At 34.7% G+C, this 18,308-nt stretch overlaps 3 protein-coding genes across 11 annotated transcripts; 1 reads left to right on the forward strand and 2 right to left on the reverse strand.

Annotated features, from left to right (window-relative positions):
• Window positions 1–3: 3 nt before the first annotated feature.
• Window positions 4–4,507, reverse strand: LOC108223139 (protein SMAX1-LIKE 6). Its single transcript, XM_017397240.2, has 3 exons — window positions 2,808–4,507; window positions 2,118–2,364; window positions 4–2,025 (listed from the first exon to the last, which is right to left on the reverse strand). The coding sequence occupies exons 1-3, from the start codon at window positions 3,974–3,976 to the stop codon at window positions 169–171; spliced, it is 3,273 nt and encodes a 1,090-aa protein (XP_017252729.1). The 5' UTR covers window positions 3,977–4,507; the 3' UTR covers window positions 4–168.
• Window positions 4,508–10,093: 5,586 nt separating this feature from the next.
• Window positions 10,094–13,497, reverse strand: LOC108220662 (uncharacterized). 9 transcript variants are annotated; one of them, XM_017394495.2, is made up of 7 exons: window positions 13,268–13,494; window positions 13,027–13,184; window positions 12,524–12,921; window positions 12,234–12,403; window positions 11,030–11,105; window positions 10,808–10,951; window positions 10,094–10,723 (listed from the first exon to the last, which is right to left on the reverse strand). In XM_017394495.2, exons 4-7 carry the CDS (start codon window positions 12,336–12,338, stop codon window positions 10,224–10,226), a joined length of 825 nt encoding a protein of 274 aa, XP_017249984.1. In that variant the 5' UTR covers window positions 12,339–12,403; window positions 12,524–12,921; window positions 13,027–13,184; window positions 13,268–13,494; the 3' UTR covers window positions 10,094–10,223. The 9 variants fall into 9 exon arrangements, with proteins under 9 accessions (XP_017249984.1, XP_017249978.1, XP_063948990.1 ...); XM_017394489.2 differs by having other exon boundaries at window positions 10,808–11,105; window positions 13,268–13,497; XM_064092920.1 differs by lacking the exons at window positions 12,524–12,921; window positions 13,027–13,184; window positions 13,268–13,494 and adding exons at window positions 11,320–11,420; window positions 11,519–11,584 and having other exon boundaries at window positions 10,808–11,105; window positions 12,234–12,374.
• A 182-nt stretch (window positions 13,498–13,679) lies between these two features.
• Window positions 13,680–16,003, forward strand: LOC108220664 (uncharacterized). The gene is made up of 3 exons (XM_064092923.1): window positions 13,680–15,103; window positions 15,185–15,425; window positions 15,513–16,003. Exon 1 carries the CDS (start codon window positions 14,260–14,262, stop codon window positions 14,875–14,877), a length of 618 nt encoding a protein of 205 aa, XP_063948993.1. The 5' UTR covers window positions 13,680–14,259; the 3' UTR covers window positions 14,878–15,103; window positions 15,185–15,425; window positions 15,513–16,003.
• The last annotated feature ends 2,305 nt before the right edge of the window (window positions 16,004–18,308 follow it).

Consider the following 18,308-nt stretch of genomic DNA (forward strand, 5'->3'; position numbering starts at 1 on the left):
ATATGAACTAAAAATATATTTATAATATACATGACTTCAATACACTGTTTGAGTGAATCATGTAGCAACATGACTCTGATAAAATTGTTGGAGTACCAGCCAAACTATGACAATTTTATGCTAGCAACTACATTATACATATATTTACAGTAAGCATACTCTTAAAAATCAATTCACACTTATATTTGCAGGAAGGTTGAGGTTAGGGGCTTTATCTCCCATTTGAAGCCCTTCCAGAGCAACTAGCTTTAGAACAGACCCACTAGCTATATGGTGCTTCTGCTTGACTTCCACAAAACTTTTACAAATAACTTGCTCAACCCAGTTCTCCACTGCTCTCTCATTCGATAACCAAGCGGCTGCAAGCATTTGCAACATTACTTCTGAATCAATTTCCAGCAGAATATCGAATCCGATGGTCTCCCTAAAGCTTTTCTCAATGTTCTTCAAAATTTTCTGGGCCAGTGTTTCGAAATCAAATGGTTTAAATACCACCTTTTGATCCACTTGTTCTAGAAAATCTTCCAACCAAACATCTGAGGACTCAGAACTAGAGTGGCTATCACATGCTCCGTAATCATCGTCTTCTGTATCCTCTACAGGGAGATTTAGATCGAGGCATGTCCTCGACACTTTTTGAAATCGATTCACTACTTCCGGTGAATTTCCAATTTCATCAGTAATTTTTCTTTTATTTACAGAAACCTGGTTTGAAGTTCCTTTCATTGGCTCTAACAACACATTTTCACTCCTAGTTTTGGGAATATCCACAGCATTGCCTTCAACAAAAATTTTCATTTGCAACCCTTTGGCACCAAGTACTTTGTTCTCTGTAAATTTTGGTGGTCCTTTTTCCATAACATTTATATCACGACTCAAAGTAGTCACAAAGATCATATTGCTGATATTAATTTCTCGTCCATCTGAATCTGGAAACCTACCAGTTTTGATAGCCTGAGTCAAGCTTCTCTGGGTAATAAAATCAGCCTTATCAATATTTTCAAGCAGCACGATTGAATAAGGTTTCCTGCTTAACTTTTCAGCTATATAGCCAACAATAGTCTTTCCCCTAATGCTCAAATTGTTGCTGCTAGAATCTGGATAGTCAAAGATGGAATTTTGGAGGCTGAAGCAATTGACAGGATCTAGATCCACAGAAAACAAATCCCCCCTGCTGATTTGAGCAAGTGCGCCAGCAATTCTTCTCTTTCCTACTTTGTCTGGTCCAAGAAAGCTGAGCCAGATATCTCTCTTGTAAGTTTGACCACGAAGTCTACCATAACCATTCCGGCAGCTAGATATAGTTTGACTAATGGTGGAAATGGCTTCTTCTTGCCAGCCAACTGTATCAGAAAGAACTTTCCACAGGTACTTGAAATCTTTATCATCTGACTGCCCTCCTAGACTGGGACGGAAAGATGTTTGCATACTATCGTTAGCAGAAGTAAGCGTACAATCCCCACTAATCTTAGCAGGTATATACCATGAAACTTTTGGAAGCTCTTTGAAATCCTGAGACTTGGATGATCTATGCTCTTGCTCACAAGATGCATAAAGCGTTCCTAGTCCCAGATCCGTAGTGACAGAAGAGGTAACAGATGATGAAGATGTAAGACCAGGCTGAAGCAGTGGACTGCATATCGGGTAAGATGGCTCCTTGTGGTTCATCTCTGGCTCCCGAATGCTTGAAACTTCTACTGTCCCTTGATTCTGAAGAACTGGAATTTCTGCCACCGATGTAACAGGTATTTCCATGTATTGTTTAGGTCTCGAAGAAATCTTTGGGAAACTTGAGGAAATGCAAGAACAAGGATCTGCACCTATGCATTCATTAAGCAAACAATCCTTACCATTGTCATCTTTCCTTTTAGCATCAGAATGATAGCTCCCAACAGCGGGAAGTAAAGACCCGACCTTTGACATTTCTTGCTGGAGTGACCGAGGATGGTGAAGTCGCTGACAGATATCATTCCACTTTCTTTGCAACCCAGCGAGTCGGGCATTTTGTACACCGCCATCCCTGACCTGCACAGAGATGACAAGCACATATTGTAACAAGTTTCAAGCATTAAATTAACGGAATATTAACAATTCAAGTAATTCAAAATGTCACACACCTCTGATGGATTTGCACTCTTGCATTTGTCAATGTCATCCATTTGCAACCAAGACGGTAAATTAAGTTGGTCCTGCGCAGCAACAGAAGTAGTTGAACCTCCCTTGAGAACAGAAGACACTTCCTGTTCATACTTTTTGTTGCACATGTCACAACGAGGTGCGGATTGGCTTCTGCTTTCTAGCAAATTGTTGATCTCAGGCGGAGCAGGAAAGAAACCACCAAAAGGTACAAATGACCCCAACAAGCTGTAGAACAACATGAGGTAGGAACTATTAGCATGATACATGCACTGGGATTTGATTACTAGCAAGTTTAGATATTGTTATCCATCAAATATTAAAACGATACATGTACATGGACGACTTCTATTCCAGTTATCCCAACTGTAAGAATGGCTTGAAAGGTAAGTTTTACATACTTAGATTCTTACTATTTCTCTTCATCTGGTAACTTGAGTTTATAAATGAAAAATAAACTATAAACTATAAAAAATGATGCAGCTTCTTCAAACATTACCCACATGAGTCGTGATACACATATGTCATGATATCCAAAAACCTAATTTTTTAAAGCTCTATCCACTAAGCACTCACCACAGCCAATGTGTTCACAATTTTTATATGTTTCAGAAGCCAACAAAATCATCTTTATAATATAGAAATAATAAAAAACAAATAGCCTCACTCACCTGGATTTCGAGTATGATCCTCCATTAAGTGGTGTCGACGCAGTAATAGGAAGCATATGCAAATCCCAGTCCTTCTCAATCGTTGGAAACCTTTCAACAAACTTCATATATATCTCATAACTCTCCGCAAATCCCATCAACCAAATCTTCTCACCATAAACCCGAACCAAATTACTTAACCTCGAAACTACATAACTCAAACCCTCAATCGAAACCCCCTTAACAAAAACCCCCAATTCTCCGAAATCAACAACCACCCCACACCCTCTACACTTCTCCAAAACATCACCCACCTCATCAAACTTCCCCCCCATCATCTCCTCACTCCCATTCTTTAAAACAAACTCCGAAACCTCATCTTCGATACAAATTGAGCTCAACCCTTCAATCTTTTTGTCCAGGACTCCAACTTTACCATTCTTAACACTTTCCCTAAACCCCTTTAAAGCATCTTTAGCACAAAACCCAATCAAGATCGGATTTTTCTTATTCTTTTTCACAAGAACTTCACTAATCCTCTTGGAATTCTCATCAACACTCTCAATAGCAAAAGGGAAACTAAAACGACACCGTTTGGACTCATCATTAACTAAATTACACAAAAACAAAGGAGGTGGGTACCTAATTTGAGCCGGCGGCTGAAGAATCGAAATTTTCAAGTCGGAGCTCCGAAAACCCGCTTCACCCAAGACCCGACTCACAATCGGGTCATCCAAAATCGACAAAACAAAATGTTTCAACTCAACTTTAACCGATAAAACGACACCGTTCTGATGGGTCTGATTCAGTGTCTGCTGGTACAGGTGAAAGGTCTCTGGATGCCTCCTCTGATTCGCTTGGGACCGTTTGATCGCCGCCATCAGTGAATTCGAAATGGGCGGCAGAGACTCACTCTCATCTTGCGTCTTCGCCGACGGTAATCTATCGAGCGAAACTCCGACGGACAGCTCCAACGCGCGTAGCTGCAAGCGTGGGGAGTACGCGCCGCCTCTGTTCCGCTGACACGCCTCTTTCAAAGTCGAATTAGGCATAGAAAGCAACGCCGAGATGATATGCAACGACGTCGTCTGAGAGTGGCTGCGGCGGCGAGCCACGGACACGGCGTCGTCGAGTACACGCGCGGACTCTTCGGTTAGGCATTCTCGCGCTGTACTCACCGGCGTCGGCATAGCCGGTAAGCATATATAAAAAACAAAAAAAAGGAAATTAAAATGTTAAAATAAGAGCTGTGTTTTTGTTTTTGGTTGTGTTTTGTATGCGAGTTTTGTAATCTTAATAGTATATAATAAAAGAGTGTGTGTCAGTGTGTGTTTTGCAATAGAAAAATGAGAGCAATGGTGGAGAAATAGTATAATATAAAAGAGAGTCGATTAGATTAGATTTTGTTGAGTGAAATGAAAGAGAGAGGGGAAAGGAAGAGTATATTTGTTTATTGTTGGTAAAGTAGGACATTCTTTCTTTTACATGATATCAAAGTGTTAACCGAACATCTGCAATTATTAAGTCTAAGGGCGGATTTAGACACAAAATCTTGCAATTATTAAATTAAGAGCGGATCTAGACACAAAATCTTAGAGGACCACTAAGCAAATTTTCGGAAAATATCTATATATTTTGAAATTTTGAGTATTTTTTATAATTTTGTAAAATTTAACATCATGAAAAAATATATAAAAAGAAAAATTTAGAGAGGGCACGTGTTCTCGTACCTCTTCCTAGTACCGCCCATGTTATTAGTCCCTGTACGTTGGCAGCAAAATCTGATACGATTTCTGAAGGGTATGGATTTTGATCAGCGAGTTTCATATTTAAAGTGGAGGTGAAAAGTAGGAAGAATTTCAGCTTGGTTGTAAAGTTTGGAAATCAAGATTAATCGGTCAAGGTCGAGGACTCGAGATACTGATGAGGATTAAGCGGATAATCGGGGATTATGAGATTAATGAAAAGAATTAATCAAATTAAAAATTGAATATTTTACAATATTATAATAATATTTGATATATTAATCTAATTTATTATATAATATATCATTTAAAAAATATATAGTGAATAATTGAATTTTAAAAATCGAATAGAATAAACATCATGCATGATGCAAGAGATAATCGGTCGAAATGTCGAATGGGGAATTTTTGAAATAATATATTCCGTAATAATATTTAAGTTGGTGTCTATCTAAATTTTTATTTGATACTTTTTTCCATAAAGATAACAGAAAATGGATTCCGCTCCTGTAAAAGAGTAAAGGCTGTTTTTATACATGGATGATGTGGTTTGAAAATTAAGGGGCCGTTTGGCTGAGCTTAAAATAAGTGCTTCTTGCTTAAAATAAATAAGTGGAGTAGAAGTTAGAAGCCAGACAAGACTTATAAGTGATTAAAATGTTTGGCAAATAAGCAGAAGTCCTGAAATAAAAGCTAGCATTCCTAGCTTTTTATAAGTACTTCTTGACTTATTACACAAACAGTACAAAATAAGTGCTTCCAACTTATAAGCCCAGTAGTCGGCTTAAAAGCTGTAGCCAAACACCACCTAAGTCCGATTACAGGCGATAAAAGTAAAAAGAAAGGAGGAGTTAGAGATTAGCCAACACTACGAAGATGCCGTGTCCACTAGATGAGCAAATGGGCCAAATGAAAAACCAAGTCGCTTTCTTTCTTTCTTTTCTACTTTATAATTGCTTTAATGCTTGAATAAAACAAAGAGTGGGAAAAGGTGGGAATCGACATCTATTTTGTATATTTCGTAATCAATTTATTATATTCCTGTAAAAAAATTTGTCAAACTTTCTAACACCTTTTCAGTGACTCCAACATATATGGAGAAGCCTAACTCTGCATTTTTGCTTCAATTTAAAGCTGATTGAATGACACCTGTGATTTTAGGCTTCACTGTGGCTGCAAAATGAACTTGATTAAAAAATTTGGTTCAAATATAAAATTTGTTTCTTAGATTTCACTAAATTTTTTATGAACCCAACACAGAGTTGACTTTGTATGTGATTTTTGTTTTGTTCATAAAATTATATGTAAGAATGAGAGTAGGATTAATTCAAGATGTAATAAATCATTAAATTTTTTATTACAAATAAATCAATCAACTAACTACAACATGGAATGCAAATATATTAAACAAATTAAAATTCGGACTCTTACTAACAAATATACATACACCTAATAGAATATATAGAAATTCCAATTGGTGATATTGTTATATTACAACATCAAATGCTAAATAACTCAGCACACAATACTATATTTGAATACTTATATGCAGAATATGTATTTTTGGTTTCGAGAATATATCCATTCTTTATTGACATATCACCGATAACAACAAATGAAGAATAAATTTAATTATATGGATACATAGAATATGCATTCAAATGTAGCACTTTTTCAAAACTAAAATTTTAAATATTTACTCCTTCTGTCTTATTTATATATGTTGTTTGACATTTTAGCATATAATTTCAATGTTTTGATCATATAATAGAAACGTTATTTTTAAATTTTTTTTCTATGAATTATAATAACAATAATATAATTTTATTTATGAAAAATATAAAAAATAAAAAATAAATATTCAAAATATTATAAATATAAATGTATGTCAAAAATTAAACTACTTACAAAAAAATAATATAACAATACAACAATTGCACAGGACTTGATACTCTGGGTCATCGACTAACAATTCCCACCATTATTTCAAACAAAGCACTTGAATTCCATACAAGAGTCAGCATCTGGTTTCTATCAACTACAAAAGAGGCAAGAGATTGAGTGGAAGAGCCAAGTCACACATGACTTACTACCCACCACTTCTCAAAGTGGAGATTGAGAACAAGGCATAAAGGTCTGATTTTGACACTCTCCTTTCTCTATGGTCCCCCTCCCTCCATTTCTTTTTCTTCCTTCTATTTTACTTCATTTTTTATTATTATATTTTTTGTACCTATCTTAAATCATTGTCATTTCACTATCTTAGAATCCAATGCAATTTCGAATAGTTCCTTGATAAGAATAGAATAAACAATAGTCTCCTTCAGTATAATTTTTTGCTAATTGTTAATGCCCTTTTTTTTCAGAATAAGTTCTTTTTGCTGTTGGGAGGAAAGTGTGACTAGTCTTCCCATTAAGATTTTATTTCTTTCACAAATTATTCGTAAGTTTGTTTTCTGTCGTCTATCACAATACACATATATTTGTAGTTTGTAGCCGATGATGTCTTTGAAATTTTGAATAATGAAGGAATCAATATTATGAATTATGATACAACTAATATTAAATTAAATATTCACATGTTAATTAGATTAAATATATTCATTTCATTTTCTTTTTATAATTAAAAATGTCAAATATTGGACTGATAAGATAATCCGACCTGAACCTCACCCATTACAAAATTATCATCCATAACTATAACCCTTATTATTGAATAAGCGAATCGGTTTTTGATCCCGGACATGATCAATAACAATAAAATTAAAAAAAGAAAAACTCACACAAGAAGAGACTAAGCAAGAATAATTAAAAGAAAGAAGATTGGAGTTTTTAATTAATGAAAGTCCATGGACGGCTACTTCAACGATACAGAGATTTTTAGAGAATTTTAAATATAGGATAAATATTGTCGTAAATTTATTTTAACAGGTACTTATTTCTAAAGTTGGTTTGGGCAACCTTCCTATTTTAATTTCCCACATTTGTATATATTCTTTTTGTTAAAATATTTAAAAATTACGAATACTGTCCTAATACTATATAACTGTCCCTTTATCAGAATAATTAAATGAGATAATCAGTATATGTAACTAATACAAATTAACCATCATTGTAGAGAAAGAATATCATATACAAGAATGGACCAGCATATCTTTCCCCGTCTTTGTCTATATTATATTTGTAACAATTATGTAAAATAAAGATGTTGATCTAAACAGAAATAAAGGTGACCAAGTCATTAGTGTTGTGCATGCGATTATGTGTTGATATCTCATGGGCCGAAAGTGCCACCACTCAAAAGCAAATGACTTGTGTCACATGTTGTAAAGCCGGGCCACAAATCAACTGGCAATGGCATTAAGCCGAAAATAACAGAGAATGACATCAATACAATTATGCAATTGAATTTCGTTTTCGCTGGACTTCATTTTAATTATGGATCTTCATTCTTGTGGAATCATTGTAGCACAATCCGCTGGCATAAATAAATGTGCAGGCTAGTGTTTGTTATTATATTTAGCAGTAAGGACGTGCCAATATATTTTATAGGGTGTTTTTAAATATTTTGTCTTATTTTTAATATATATAGAAGTTTTTGAATAATTTTAATATATATCAATAAATTTTATATAGAATAATATAAACATTAATTTTATTATATACTATATATAACAACAACAATTCAAAAATAATTCTTGTAACTCACTGGCAAAATAAAGATTTTGTTTCTGTAAATCTGCATGCATTGCAAGGTAAATATTTATTTCTATAAATTGATGTGTAACTCAGTACCAAACTTGTTGTAATACTTTAAGACCAAAACATACATAGTTCTCAATATTAATCCTCAACAATATACCAGTCTACCATTCCTAGTCATCACTGCATTCACTAAGCACACTCCTTCTCTTCCTAAATTGAGTATATATATGTTTTACAATAGATTCCACCCTAATTACAAGTGTAGGCTCTGCTCTATTTTTCTAACCCTAAAACAGTTACTTCTTCTGTTCATAGCTGGAGCCGCCTGTTTGCGATTAGGTTTGGGCTGCTTTGTTGTGGGCTGGTCTTCTGATCTGGGCCATGGGCCAACAGTCCATATCGTGTAAAATCAACAATAAGATCATAAGAAGTTTTATTATTAATGATCGTCTTGTACGTAAAGCAGGTGAAATTGTGAAGATATATATATACATGAAATGTAGTTGAAACCTTACATTCTTTTTGTAATGGTACTCATTCTTCTAAACTCTTTGCCCGGTAAAGAACGAGAACAGGTCGTTCTTCAGGCTCAGCATTGAGACTTTTGTTGTCATCATTTTTTTTCAAGTTCATTTCCTTTATCTTTTTGTTCTTGTTTCACATCATCATCTGTGTGCATCAGATTTATAATGAATAACTTCCAAGAGTGAACAAATAGTGATATTATGACAAAAGAATTCTATTGCACATACCTAATACCTTTGTCCATTTCTGTTTCATTTTTATATCCATTGTCAACATCCACAGGGTAATTAACTTCCTTCCGGTGTGTAGATCAACAATAATCTGGACTGCACTCTCACTGGCAGGCGATTCTGAACACGTATTATTGCATGTAACTGTAAGAATTATTTCCTTAATTAATGAAAATTCATTTAGATTTTTTAATACGTAAAGATTTGGAAATATTTGTCAGACCTGTTTCACTGTCAAGAGAAAGAAGTTTCTCAATGAATCAATTTCGTTGCGGCTGAACCAATCTTTTTTCAGCGGGCCGGTACGTTACAAGGTATAGTACATTACTACTAAAAGACATAAGCCAGATTAAAAAATCCAGGGTAATATTGCAAAGGTATAGTACATTACCCTGGATTTGAAGTCATAATATTGCTGTGATACATTAAAAATCCAGGGTAATGTAAACTTACAAATCCAGGATAATGTTCTGAAATGTTGAATTCATCAGGACAGCACATCAAGAAGCGATATATGTAATATTATAAAACATAATAACCACGTCTGACACCATCTTGCTGCTGGGGAACATTGGGCACTTTAAAAGAAATGCTGTAGAGGGAGTCTTTACTCTCTTCTCACTTTTCGTTTGCATATAAATCCAACAAAAATCTGAGCAATGTTACATTTATTTTTATATGTAACAGAAAATAAAAGGCACATAACCGACCGTGTGAGAAGGTTTGACTACGGTCGGTTTTACGTCTGGTCAACAGAGAATAAAAGGCACATAACCGACCACCCATACGGTCGGTTATAAGTGTTAAACACGACCAATTAACATAACCGACCAGGGTTTAACCGACCACGGTTATCGGTCAGTTTTAGCTTTATAACCGACCGATTACATTCATAACCGACCAATATTGGTGGTCGGTTTTGACCTGTTTTCCTGTAGTGACAGGTGGGTTGAGAAGTCTGCATGGGTCGGCCATGCTTGTCACTCACTGGCAAAACAAAGATTTTATTTCTATAAATCCATATGTATCTCTTATATTCCAAATCTGTACCTGTTCACTTGCAAAGTAATAAATCGATGTGTAGCTTAGTACCAAAAAGCTATTAAGAAAAATTTGTTGTAATACTTGAGACAAATGACCAAAACATATATAGTTCTCAATATTAATCCTGACAATATATAAGTCTACCATCCCTAGCCATCACTGAACTAGCTCCTTCTCTTCCTAAATTTTCATGGACGTCGTATAAAAGGGAGTGGTCCGTATTGTGTGAAATCAACAAACAAAGATATGCCAGACGAAGCTGATATCTCTTTTTGAATAGGTTCTTCAGTCGGCATGCTAGTGGATTCATCAAGATTGCGGCCATTAGTATCTAATGAAGCATTTACCTCTTTCTTCGCCTTATTTCCACAATCTTTGCCTGTACATCTCTTCAAAGGAGGTTCAAGTGTATCAGAATCTGACGAGGGAGATGTGTTCCAGACACGTCGTGGTTTTTGGACAGTTTTCTGATTACTTCCTTTTCTGCCGGATTTTTTTGAAGATTTTTTATTCAGACCAACAGGTGCATCACATTTTTTATCCGTCTTGCGATATTCTTCTTTGTCAGCAGCAGGAGACTCTGAACTATCAGTATTACGAGCTACAAGCTCAGCTTTGGGACTTTTGTTCTCATCATCTTTTTCTAGTCCATTCCCTGTATCTTTTTGTTCTTGTTTCTCATCATCATCTGTGTGCATAAGATTTATAATGTTAATTTCCGAGAGTGAACAAAAAGTCATATATTATGACAAGAGAATTTTATTGCACATACCTTTGTCCATTTCTGTTTCATTATTATCTCCATTGTCAACTTTGACAGGGTAACCAACTTCCATTCCAGTGTGTAAATCATCAATAATCTGGACTCCACTATCACTGGCAGCTGACGATTCTGAACACGTATTATTGCAAGTGCCTGTAAGAGTTATTTCCTTAATTAATGGAAATTCATTAGATTCTTTACTACGCAGAAATTTGGAAATATTTATCAGACCTGTTTCACTGTCAAGAGAAAGAAGAATCTCACAAAATGAATCAATTTCGTTGCGGCTGAACCAATCTTTATTCAGCTGGTACGTTACAAGGTATAGTACAATATTACTAAAAGACATAAGCCAGATAATATGGATTTGAAGTCATAATATTGCTGTAATACATTAAAAATCCAGGGTAATTACTGTCAACTTACAAATCCAGGGTAATGTTATGAAATGTTGAATTTATCAGGACAGCACATCAAGAAGCGATATATGTAATATAAAACATAATAACCACATCTTATACCATCTTGCTGCTGGGGAACATTGGTCACTTTAAACGGAATCCTGTTAATGAGGTCTTCACTCACTTCTCACTTTTCGTTTGCATATAAATCCATCAAAAATCTGAGCAATTACATTTATTTTTACATAATAAGTATCAGAAACCAAAATATAATTAAGTTAAAAAAACACTTTAAAAAACTCTAAATTGAGGACCATACTCTCTAACTTTTTGCTCAAAGCTGTCTCCCCCAGTTAAGTGAATCCAATAGCAAGATGCATGGACCCTTGTGTGTGAAGAACATCGATTAAAATAGTGGTGGAGAAGTACATAAACCAATTTTTAAATGTAAAAACTAAGGTAAACATGTTATATAACTAATATTTATGTTTTAGACCCTACCCAAATCCTAGAGGTATAGTTTAAACATCTTTTTAGATATATTCAACACAACGATAATTAGTGTTCAACACCCGATGTTGAACCCCAGTTATAAATGTGTTGAAAACGCGATTTATTTATGCGTTATTTTTAAAAATTGTGATGTTTTTTGAAAAATTTTCAACATGGATACTTTATAAAACTAAGGATTAACACGATGGGAGAATAAAAAAAAGTTTGTAAGTTTGTAACTTAAAAAAGTTTTTATTTGATCCTATCCCTATATATATATATATATGAGTTTGTCTAGTGTGTGCCCATGAGCGCATGCTAAGCACTAACATTTATAAAATTGGAGGTTTTTGATTGGTGTGATTGTTGTAATTGCAGGGGGTTCACCATTATTATAGAAGGTAAGCCAATAGAAATATCCAAATTCATAAATTTTGGTGCCATAGAAAAATATCCAAATTCATAAATTTTGGTGCCATTGAAAAACCTTATATATATTAAGCATAAGTACAAGACATAAAACATAATAATGTGATACTTACGATTGACAAATCGGAATGAATACATATCGTGAATATCTTTATTCTTGATATAGCCCTTAACACCTTCTGTCTGTAGTTCTTGCAAAAATACATATCAAACCACATATAGTCTGCACAAGTGCATGACAAGTGACAACCTTCTTTCCTCAGGAATCTTTTCCCACAGAACCCTACAATACCATTGATTAGATCAAGTTGAATCCAATAATATGATTTTTAACGGTTTTAACTACAAATTCCATATAAAGGATGGTTTTATTTCTGTAGTTGCTATATAGCAGCAATGTTACCTTATGTATGATTCGAAAATGTTTGTGTCTAATTTCTTGATTCCTTGTGCATCTTTGTTTGCTGTGCTGCCTGCCCTTGTACGCTGATTTGACACTGAACTTGAACTCTTTCTTGGCACTGACAATTTTGATCCCGAACTTGTTTTCATTTTATAGCTGGAGCCGCCTGTTGGCAATTAGGTTTGGGCTGCTTTGTTGTGGGCTGGGCTTCTGATCTGGGCCATGAGCCAACAGTCCATATCGTGTAAAATCAACAAAAATAGATATGCCAGACGAAGCTGATATCTCTCGTTGAATAGGTTCTTCAGTTGGCATGCTAGTGGATTCATCAAGAAGGCGGCCATTAGTATCTAATGAAGCATTTTCGTCTTTCTTCACCTTGTTTTCACAATCTTTGCCTGTACATCTCTTCGATGGATCTTTATTATTAATGATCGTCTTGTAGGTAAAGCAGGTGAAATTGTGAAGACATATAAATACATGAAATGTAATTGAAACCTTACATTCTTTAATTTCGTAATGGCACTTCTTCTTCTAAACTCTTTGCCGGGTAAAGAACGAGAACAGGTCGTTCTTCAGGCTCAGCATTGAGACTTTTGTTCTCATCAATTTTTTTCAAGTTCATTTCCTTTATCTTTTTGTTCTTGTTTCTCATCATCATCTGTGTGCATCAGATTTATAATGAATAATTTCCAAGAGTGAACAAAAAGTCATATTATGACAAAAGAATTTTATTGCACATACCTTTGTCCATTTCTGTTTCATTTTTATATCCATTGTCAACTTCCACAGGGTAATTAACTTCCATTCCAGTGTGTAAATCAACAATAATCTGGACTGCACTCTCACTGGCAGGCGATTCTGAACACGTATTATTGCATGTAACTGTAAGAATTATTTTCTTAATTAAGAGTAAAATTCAGGGTGGTGGCTGGAGTTTCTAGTTTGGTTCAAAAAAGTGGCTGGACTTCTAAAATAGCAAAAAAGTGGCTGGACTTCATCTCCGCATTTTAAAAGGGTGGCGACCGTCAAATGCCGTTAGTCTGACACCGTTAAGTAAAAAAAATTAAATTATGCGAGGGTATTATAGACAAAGCAAACCTTGTTATATGCCCTTGAGCTAAAACCTGCCAAAATCACACCGCTTTGCCTTCTCTTTACTAAATAACCTAACAAACCTAAAACACTATGTAAAAACCTAAACCCTCTGTAAATCGATCTGTTGGGCTGAAAGAAATGGAGTGGTTTATGCGGCCCCGCAAGGAGATGCAAAAATATGGTGACGCACAATGTCCAGATTACAAAGGTTAGTTTATTTGTGCCCTAAATCTTGATTATTTGTCTATTTTGGCTGTGTATACGACCTTGTGTGCATATTCGAGTATAATACTATTCATGTGGTCCTGAATCTCCCTTTATGTCCCCCATTTTCATCTTAGTTTGCCCTAATTTAAACCCCCTTTTTGCTTGTTGTTTGTTGTGCAGAGTACCCTTCTTTTTTTACTATAAAAATGTATCATGGAGGACACTTTGACAATGATAATACTAGGTTTGTTGAGTACAAAGTAGATTACTTTGATTTTTGTCATGTGGATTATATGTCGATGTTTGAGTTAGGTGCAATGGTTTCTGAGGCCATAGGAAAGAAATCTGCTGGTGCTGAAATGTGTTTTAAGTCCCCAACTGAGGGTATGTAAAAAATTAGTAAGTTAGAAACATATAATGATATCTTGCTGATGACTTGGTTGATTTCTGAGAAGGTGCAGTATGTTGAGGTGTTTGTAGTCCTTATAGAGCTCATTGAAGTGGTAGGATTACCTTTAGGATATCAAAACATAGCCAATGCCAATGTCCTAATTATAAATGTTGATGAAGTGCAAAACTCAACTAGTTTTAAGTCAAGTGGATACAGATTAGGTAGTGCTGATTTGAGTAGCCACATTGAGGAAAACACTGTGACTAAGAAGAGATGCAAGTCTGTTGGTAAGAAGCCAACACCAAGAAAGAAGAGGGCAGTAAGGCCTACATTTGCAGATGGTAATGAGGCTGATGGTGAGGATAATGTGAATGATGGTGCTAATGACAACTTGAAGGAAGGAGGTGAAGAGGATGTGAATAAAGCTGCTGAAGACAATGTGAATAAGGCTGCTGATGACACTCATATTCAAGGAGGTGAAGACAATGTTAATCAAGGTGCAAATGAGAATGATGTGAATGTTGGTGGTGATGAAGATTTGCATGAGGGTGCTGGAAACAATGTGAATGAGGCTGGTAGTGAGAGCTTGAAGAGGAAGCTTCAAACAATTTTAGTGAGGCTGGTGAGGAAGAAGAACTTGCTGATGGAGACAACCTAAGTGAGACAACTTTAGGTTATGAAGACTTGTTTAATGAAGAAGAAAGTGATGGTGATGATGATGAGTGGCATCCAGACAGCTCCAATGATGGCAATACAACTGAAGAAGAGGAATTAGGCAGCTATGTGGAGTCCCTTGTTTTCATGCTCTGGCTTTCCTCAATTCAAAAGGATTTGAACTAACTTTTGGATTGCATGTATGCTACACCACAACAATGTTCAGAAGGGTATGCTCCCTACTATTTAATTGGTATTCCTTTTTCCATGTCCACACCCTTTTCTCTAATACATTTTTTTTTGTGTTTTAGGTATATAGTCATATTGTTGAACCTATCAATGGAAAGGAGGAATGGATTAAAACTGGCTACACACAGCCCCTACCTCCTAATGTCAAGCCATCAACTGGTAGGCCAAAAATGAGAAGGAACAAAAAAAAATGACATCAAGCCACAAGACCCAAATTCAACCAAGCTTATAAGGCAGAAGTCAAGTCTAAAGTGTGGCCTCTGCAATAAATGGGGACACAACAAAAGAACCTGTCATGCCAAGGTAGTTCACACATTACCATTTTTGCTACTTGCTTTTAGTTTTGGTAGTTCACCATGTCATATTGGTTTTTGGTTAAATTTTTTGTAGCATAAGGGACAAGGATCAAATGAGGCTGATGATGGAGGTCAGCAAAGTGAAACCAATGCAAGTGGTGATGCTAACTAGGAGGAGTTCACTTCTGGGGAATCTCAGCCAACCATGCACACTCAACCTCCACCAAATCAAGAGCCAAATGAAGGAGCAAATGAAGAACCAACTGATGGACCAACTGAAGGACCATCAACATGTGGAGTGGCTCCAAAGACATGGCAGAAGAAAAACAAAACTATCACTACAAGAGCTGAAATCTTAAGGGCAAGGAGCACAAGGGAGAAGAAAGTTAACAAAAAGTATCAGTGACTGCAGATTTCTTTTTAGTTAATCAGATATTCTGACATCTTTTGTTGCATCTTTTGTAAGCCAAAACTTATTCATGGCTTTAATTTATTTTGCTGCCTAAAGCCATTTGTTAAGTTTAGCTAGTAAGCTTGCTTCACAGAAAACATTATGGAATGATGTAATCTTTTGTTGACATGGACAAGCCCTATGAATATTAGTTTGGAATGTGTTATCCACTATTTCAGTCTCTTTAATTTCGTTGCATTTTTGTAGTCAAAAAACACTGAACTCAAGCTATGATAAAGTGCAGTAGTCAAAAGCTAATTAACACAATAAAAGAGATGCACAATTTTCATTCAATGCCCTGCACAAACTTACACCCCCATCTACCATAATTCATTACAGCTGAACCTACAAACTTCAACTCCCATCTACCATACTTCATTACACCCACAACAATCCACCTACCCAATACATTTACATTACTCAACTAAGCTACAAAATACATAGAAAACAAAGAAAAATGCATAGCCAAACACCATTCGAAAGATCCATTTTCTTTTTTCCCTCTTTTCAAGCTCAAACATTTGTTTCTCATGTTCAGCCTCCATAGTTCTTAACCTCCTCAACAGTCCAGGGATGACAACTTTAGCTCGATTGCAAAGAGGAGCACCCACCCACTGAAAAAACCACAGCAACTGTTGGAGCAATTTCTGAAACGCCTCCCAGCATTTGCATCTGTCCAGGCCACCCTATCTGCTGCAATCCGGTCACAATGACAATATTCCATGTCTCCAGCAGTTTTAGATTAGAAAGCAAGGAAGAAAACAAGAAAGAAAGAAAGATTTTGCTAGGGTTTGTGTTTAGGGGGTGTCTTCGCTTTATATATACACATTGACAATATATGACCGTTGTATTTTTTATTAAAACCCAATTTTACCTCAGCTCCGTTACTGCCGTTAGTGGCTTTTTGACGGTCGCCATCCTTTTAAAATGCGGAGGTGAAGTCCAGCCACTTTTTTGCTATTTTAGAAATCCAGCCACTTTTTTGAACCAAACTAGAAACTCCAGCCACCACCCTGAATTTTACTCCTTAATTAATGAAAGTTCATTTAGATTTTTTAATACGCAAAGATTTGGAAATATTTGTCAAACATGTTTCATTGTCAAGAGAAAGAAGATTCTCAATGAATCAATTTCATTGCGGCTGAACCAATCTTTTTTCAGCTCGCCGGTACGTTACAAGGTATAGTACATTACTACCAAAAGACATAAGCCAGATGATATGGATTTGAAGTCATAATATTGTTGTGATACATTAAAAATCCAGGGTAATGTCAACTTACAAATCCAGGATATAATGTTCTGAAATGTTGAATTCATCAGGACAACACATCAAGAAGCGATATATGTAATATTATAAAACATAATAATCACGTCTGATACGTATCAGACGTGGTTATTTTGACCGAAAACGGTCAAATATGTGAACAGTCAAAATTATTGGGCACTTAAAAAGAATGCTAGCTCTAGATGGAGTCTTCACTCTCTTCTCGCTTTTCCTTTGCATATGAATCCAACAAAAATCTAATGTTGATATCCTGGTCCAAGTTGCATAGTATCATGAGATTTCTGTGAGTACTGATTAGATAACATATCATTATATAACATATCATTCATATCACTTAATGTAATTAATATGATATTTAATTAATTTGAGGAAAATAATTTTATATATGTAAATAATAAAAAATAATCATACAATTCTAGAAAGATTAGACTTTTCCTCATGCAAATCTAAAATATTTTGTGTAATTATAAATAATTAATTAAATATTAAGTTTAATTTCTATGTAAAACAATTGTTTTAGTTATTTTCAATTAATTTTTAGCTTAGCGTTTATAATCTTTAGTATTAATTATAAAAGTCGATCAGTTATCCCATAGAATAGTATAATTTACATGTTTTCGTATTCATTGTTAATTTTATAAAAGTAAAATAATACATAATAATGTAATAGAGTGTTATATTATGTATGTTATCAATTTAAATTAAAATTATTCGTCATTATTTATTATTATCCTAAATTATATGTATAATTTAATTTTTGGTACTACAACACATTGTTAATAATAAAATCTGTTGTGTTCTAACAATATCTTTGAAATTTTTAATTCATCTCTAAAATTATTTTCAGATGTTAAGCCTTTTATTTTAAAAAAAATATATATATATATATATATATATATATATATATATATATATGTATGTATGTATGTATATATATATAATTTTTGTTATTTTAAAACAAATTTTGCATTTTAATTTTAGTTTGTGTTCTTTTTGTTATACACCTCATATCAATCTATTTTTCATTTCATCTTTTAGAATGTGACAATTATATAAAAAGTATTATAGTTTAAGTTAGGAAGAAAACAATATTCTTGCGTATTTGCGCACAAAGTGTGAGTAATGACGGATGGAGAAAGGTAGAGGAGGGATTT

The sequence above is a fragment of the Daucus carota genome, chromosome 5, assembly GCF_001625215.2.
Source record: "Daucus carota subsp. sativus chromosome 5, DH1 v3.0, whole genome shotgun sequence".
NCBI classification, from domain to species: Eukaryota; Viridiplantae; Streptophyta; class Magnoliopsida; order Apiales; family Apiaceae; genus Daucus; species Daucus carota.

Coding starts and splice junctions, on each gene's coding strand:
- LOC108223139 (XM_017397240.2), bottom strand. CDS start 3,976: ATGCCGACGCCGGTGAGTACAGCGCGAGAATGCCTAACCGAAGAGTCC. Junction 2,365..2,807: donor GGATCATACTCGAAATCCAG/GTGAGTGAGGCT, acceptor GTTGTTCTACAG/CTTGTTGGGGTCATTTGTAC. Junction 2,026..2,117: donor AGAGTGCAAATCCATCAGAG/GTGTGTGACATT, acceptor ATCTCTGTGCAG/GTCAGGGATGGCGGTGTACA.
- LOC108220662 (XM_017394489.2), bottom strand. CDS start 12,338: ATGTGGTTTGATATGTATTTTTGCAAGAACTACAGACAGAAGGTGTTA. Junction 11,106..12,233: donor TTCATTCCGATTTGTCAATC/GTAAGTATCACA, acceptor GTAACGTACCAG/CTGAATAAAGATTGGTTCAG. Junction 10,724..10,807: donor TGAAACAGAAATGGACAAAG/GTATGTGCAATA, acceptor TTATGCACACAG/ATGATGATGAGAAACAAGAA.
- LOC108220664 (XM_064092923.1), top strand. CDS start 14,260: ATGACTTGGTTGATTTCTGAGAAGGTGCAGTATGTTGAGGTGTTTGTA.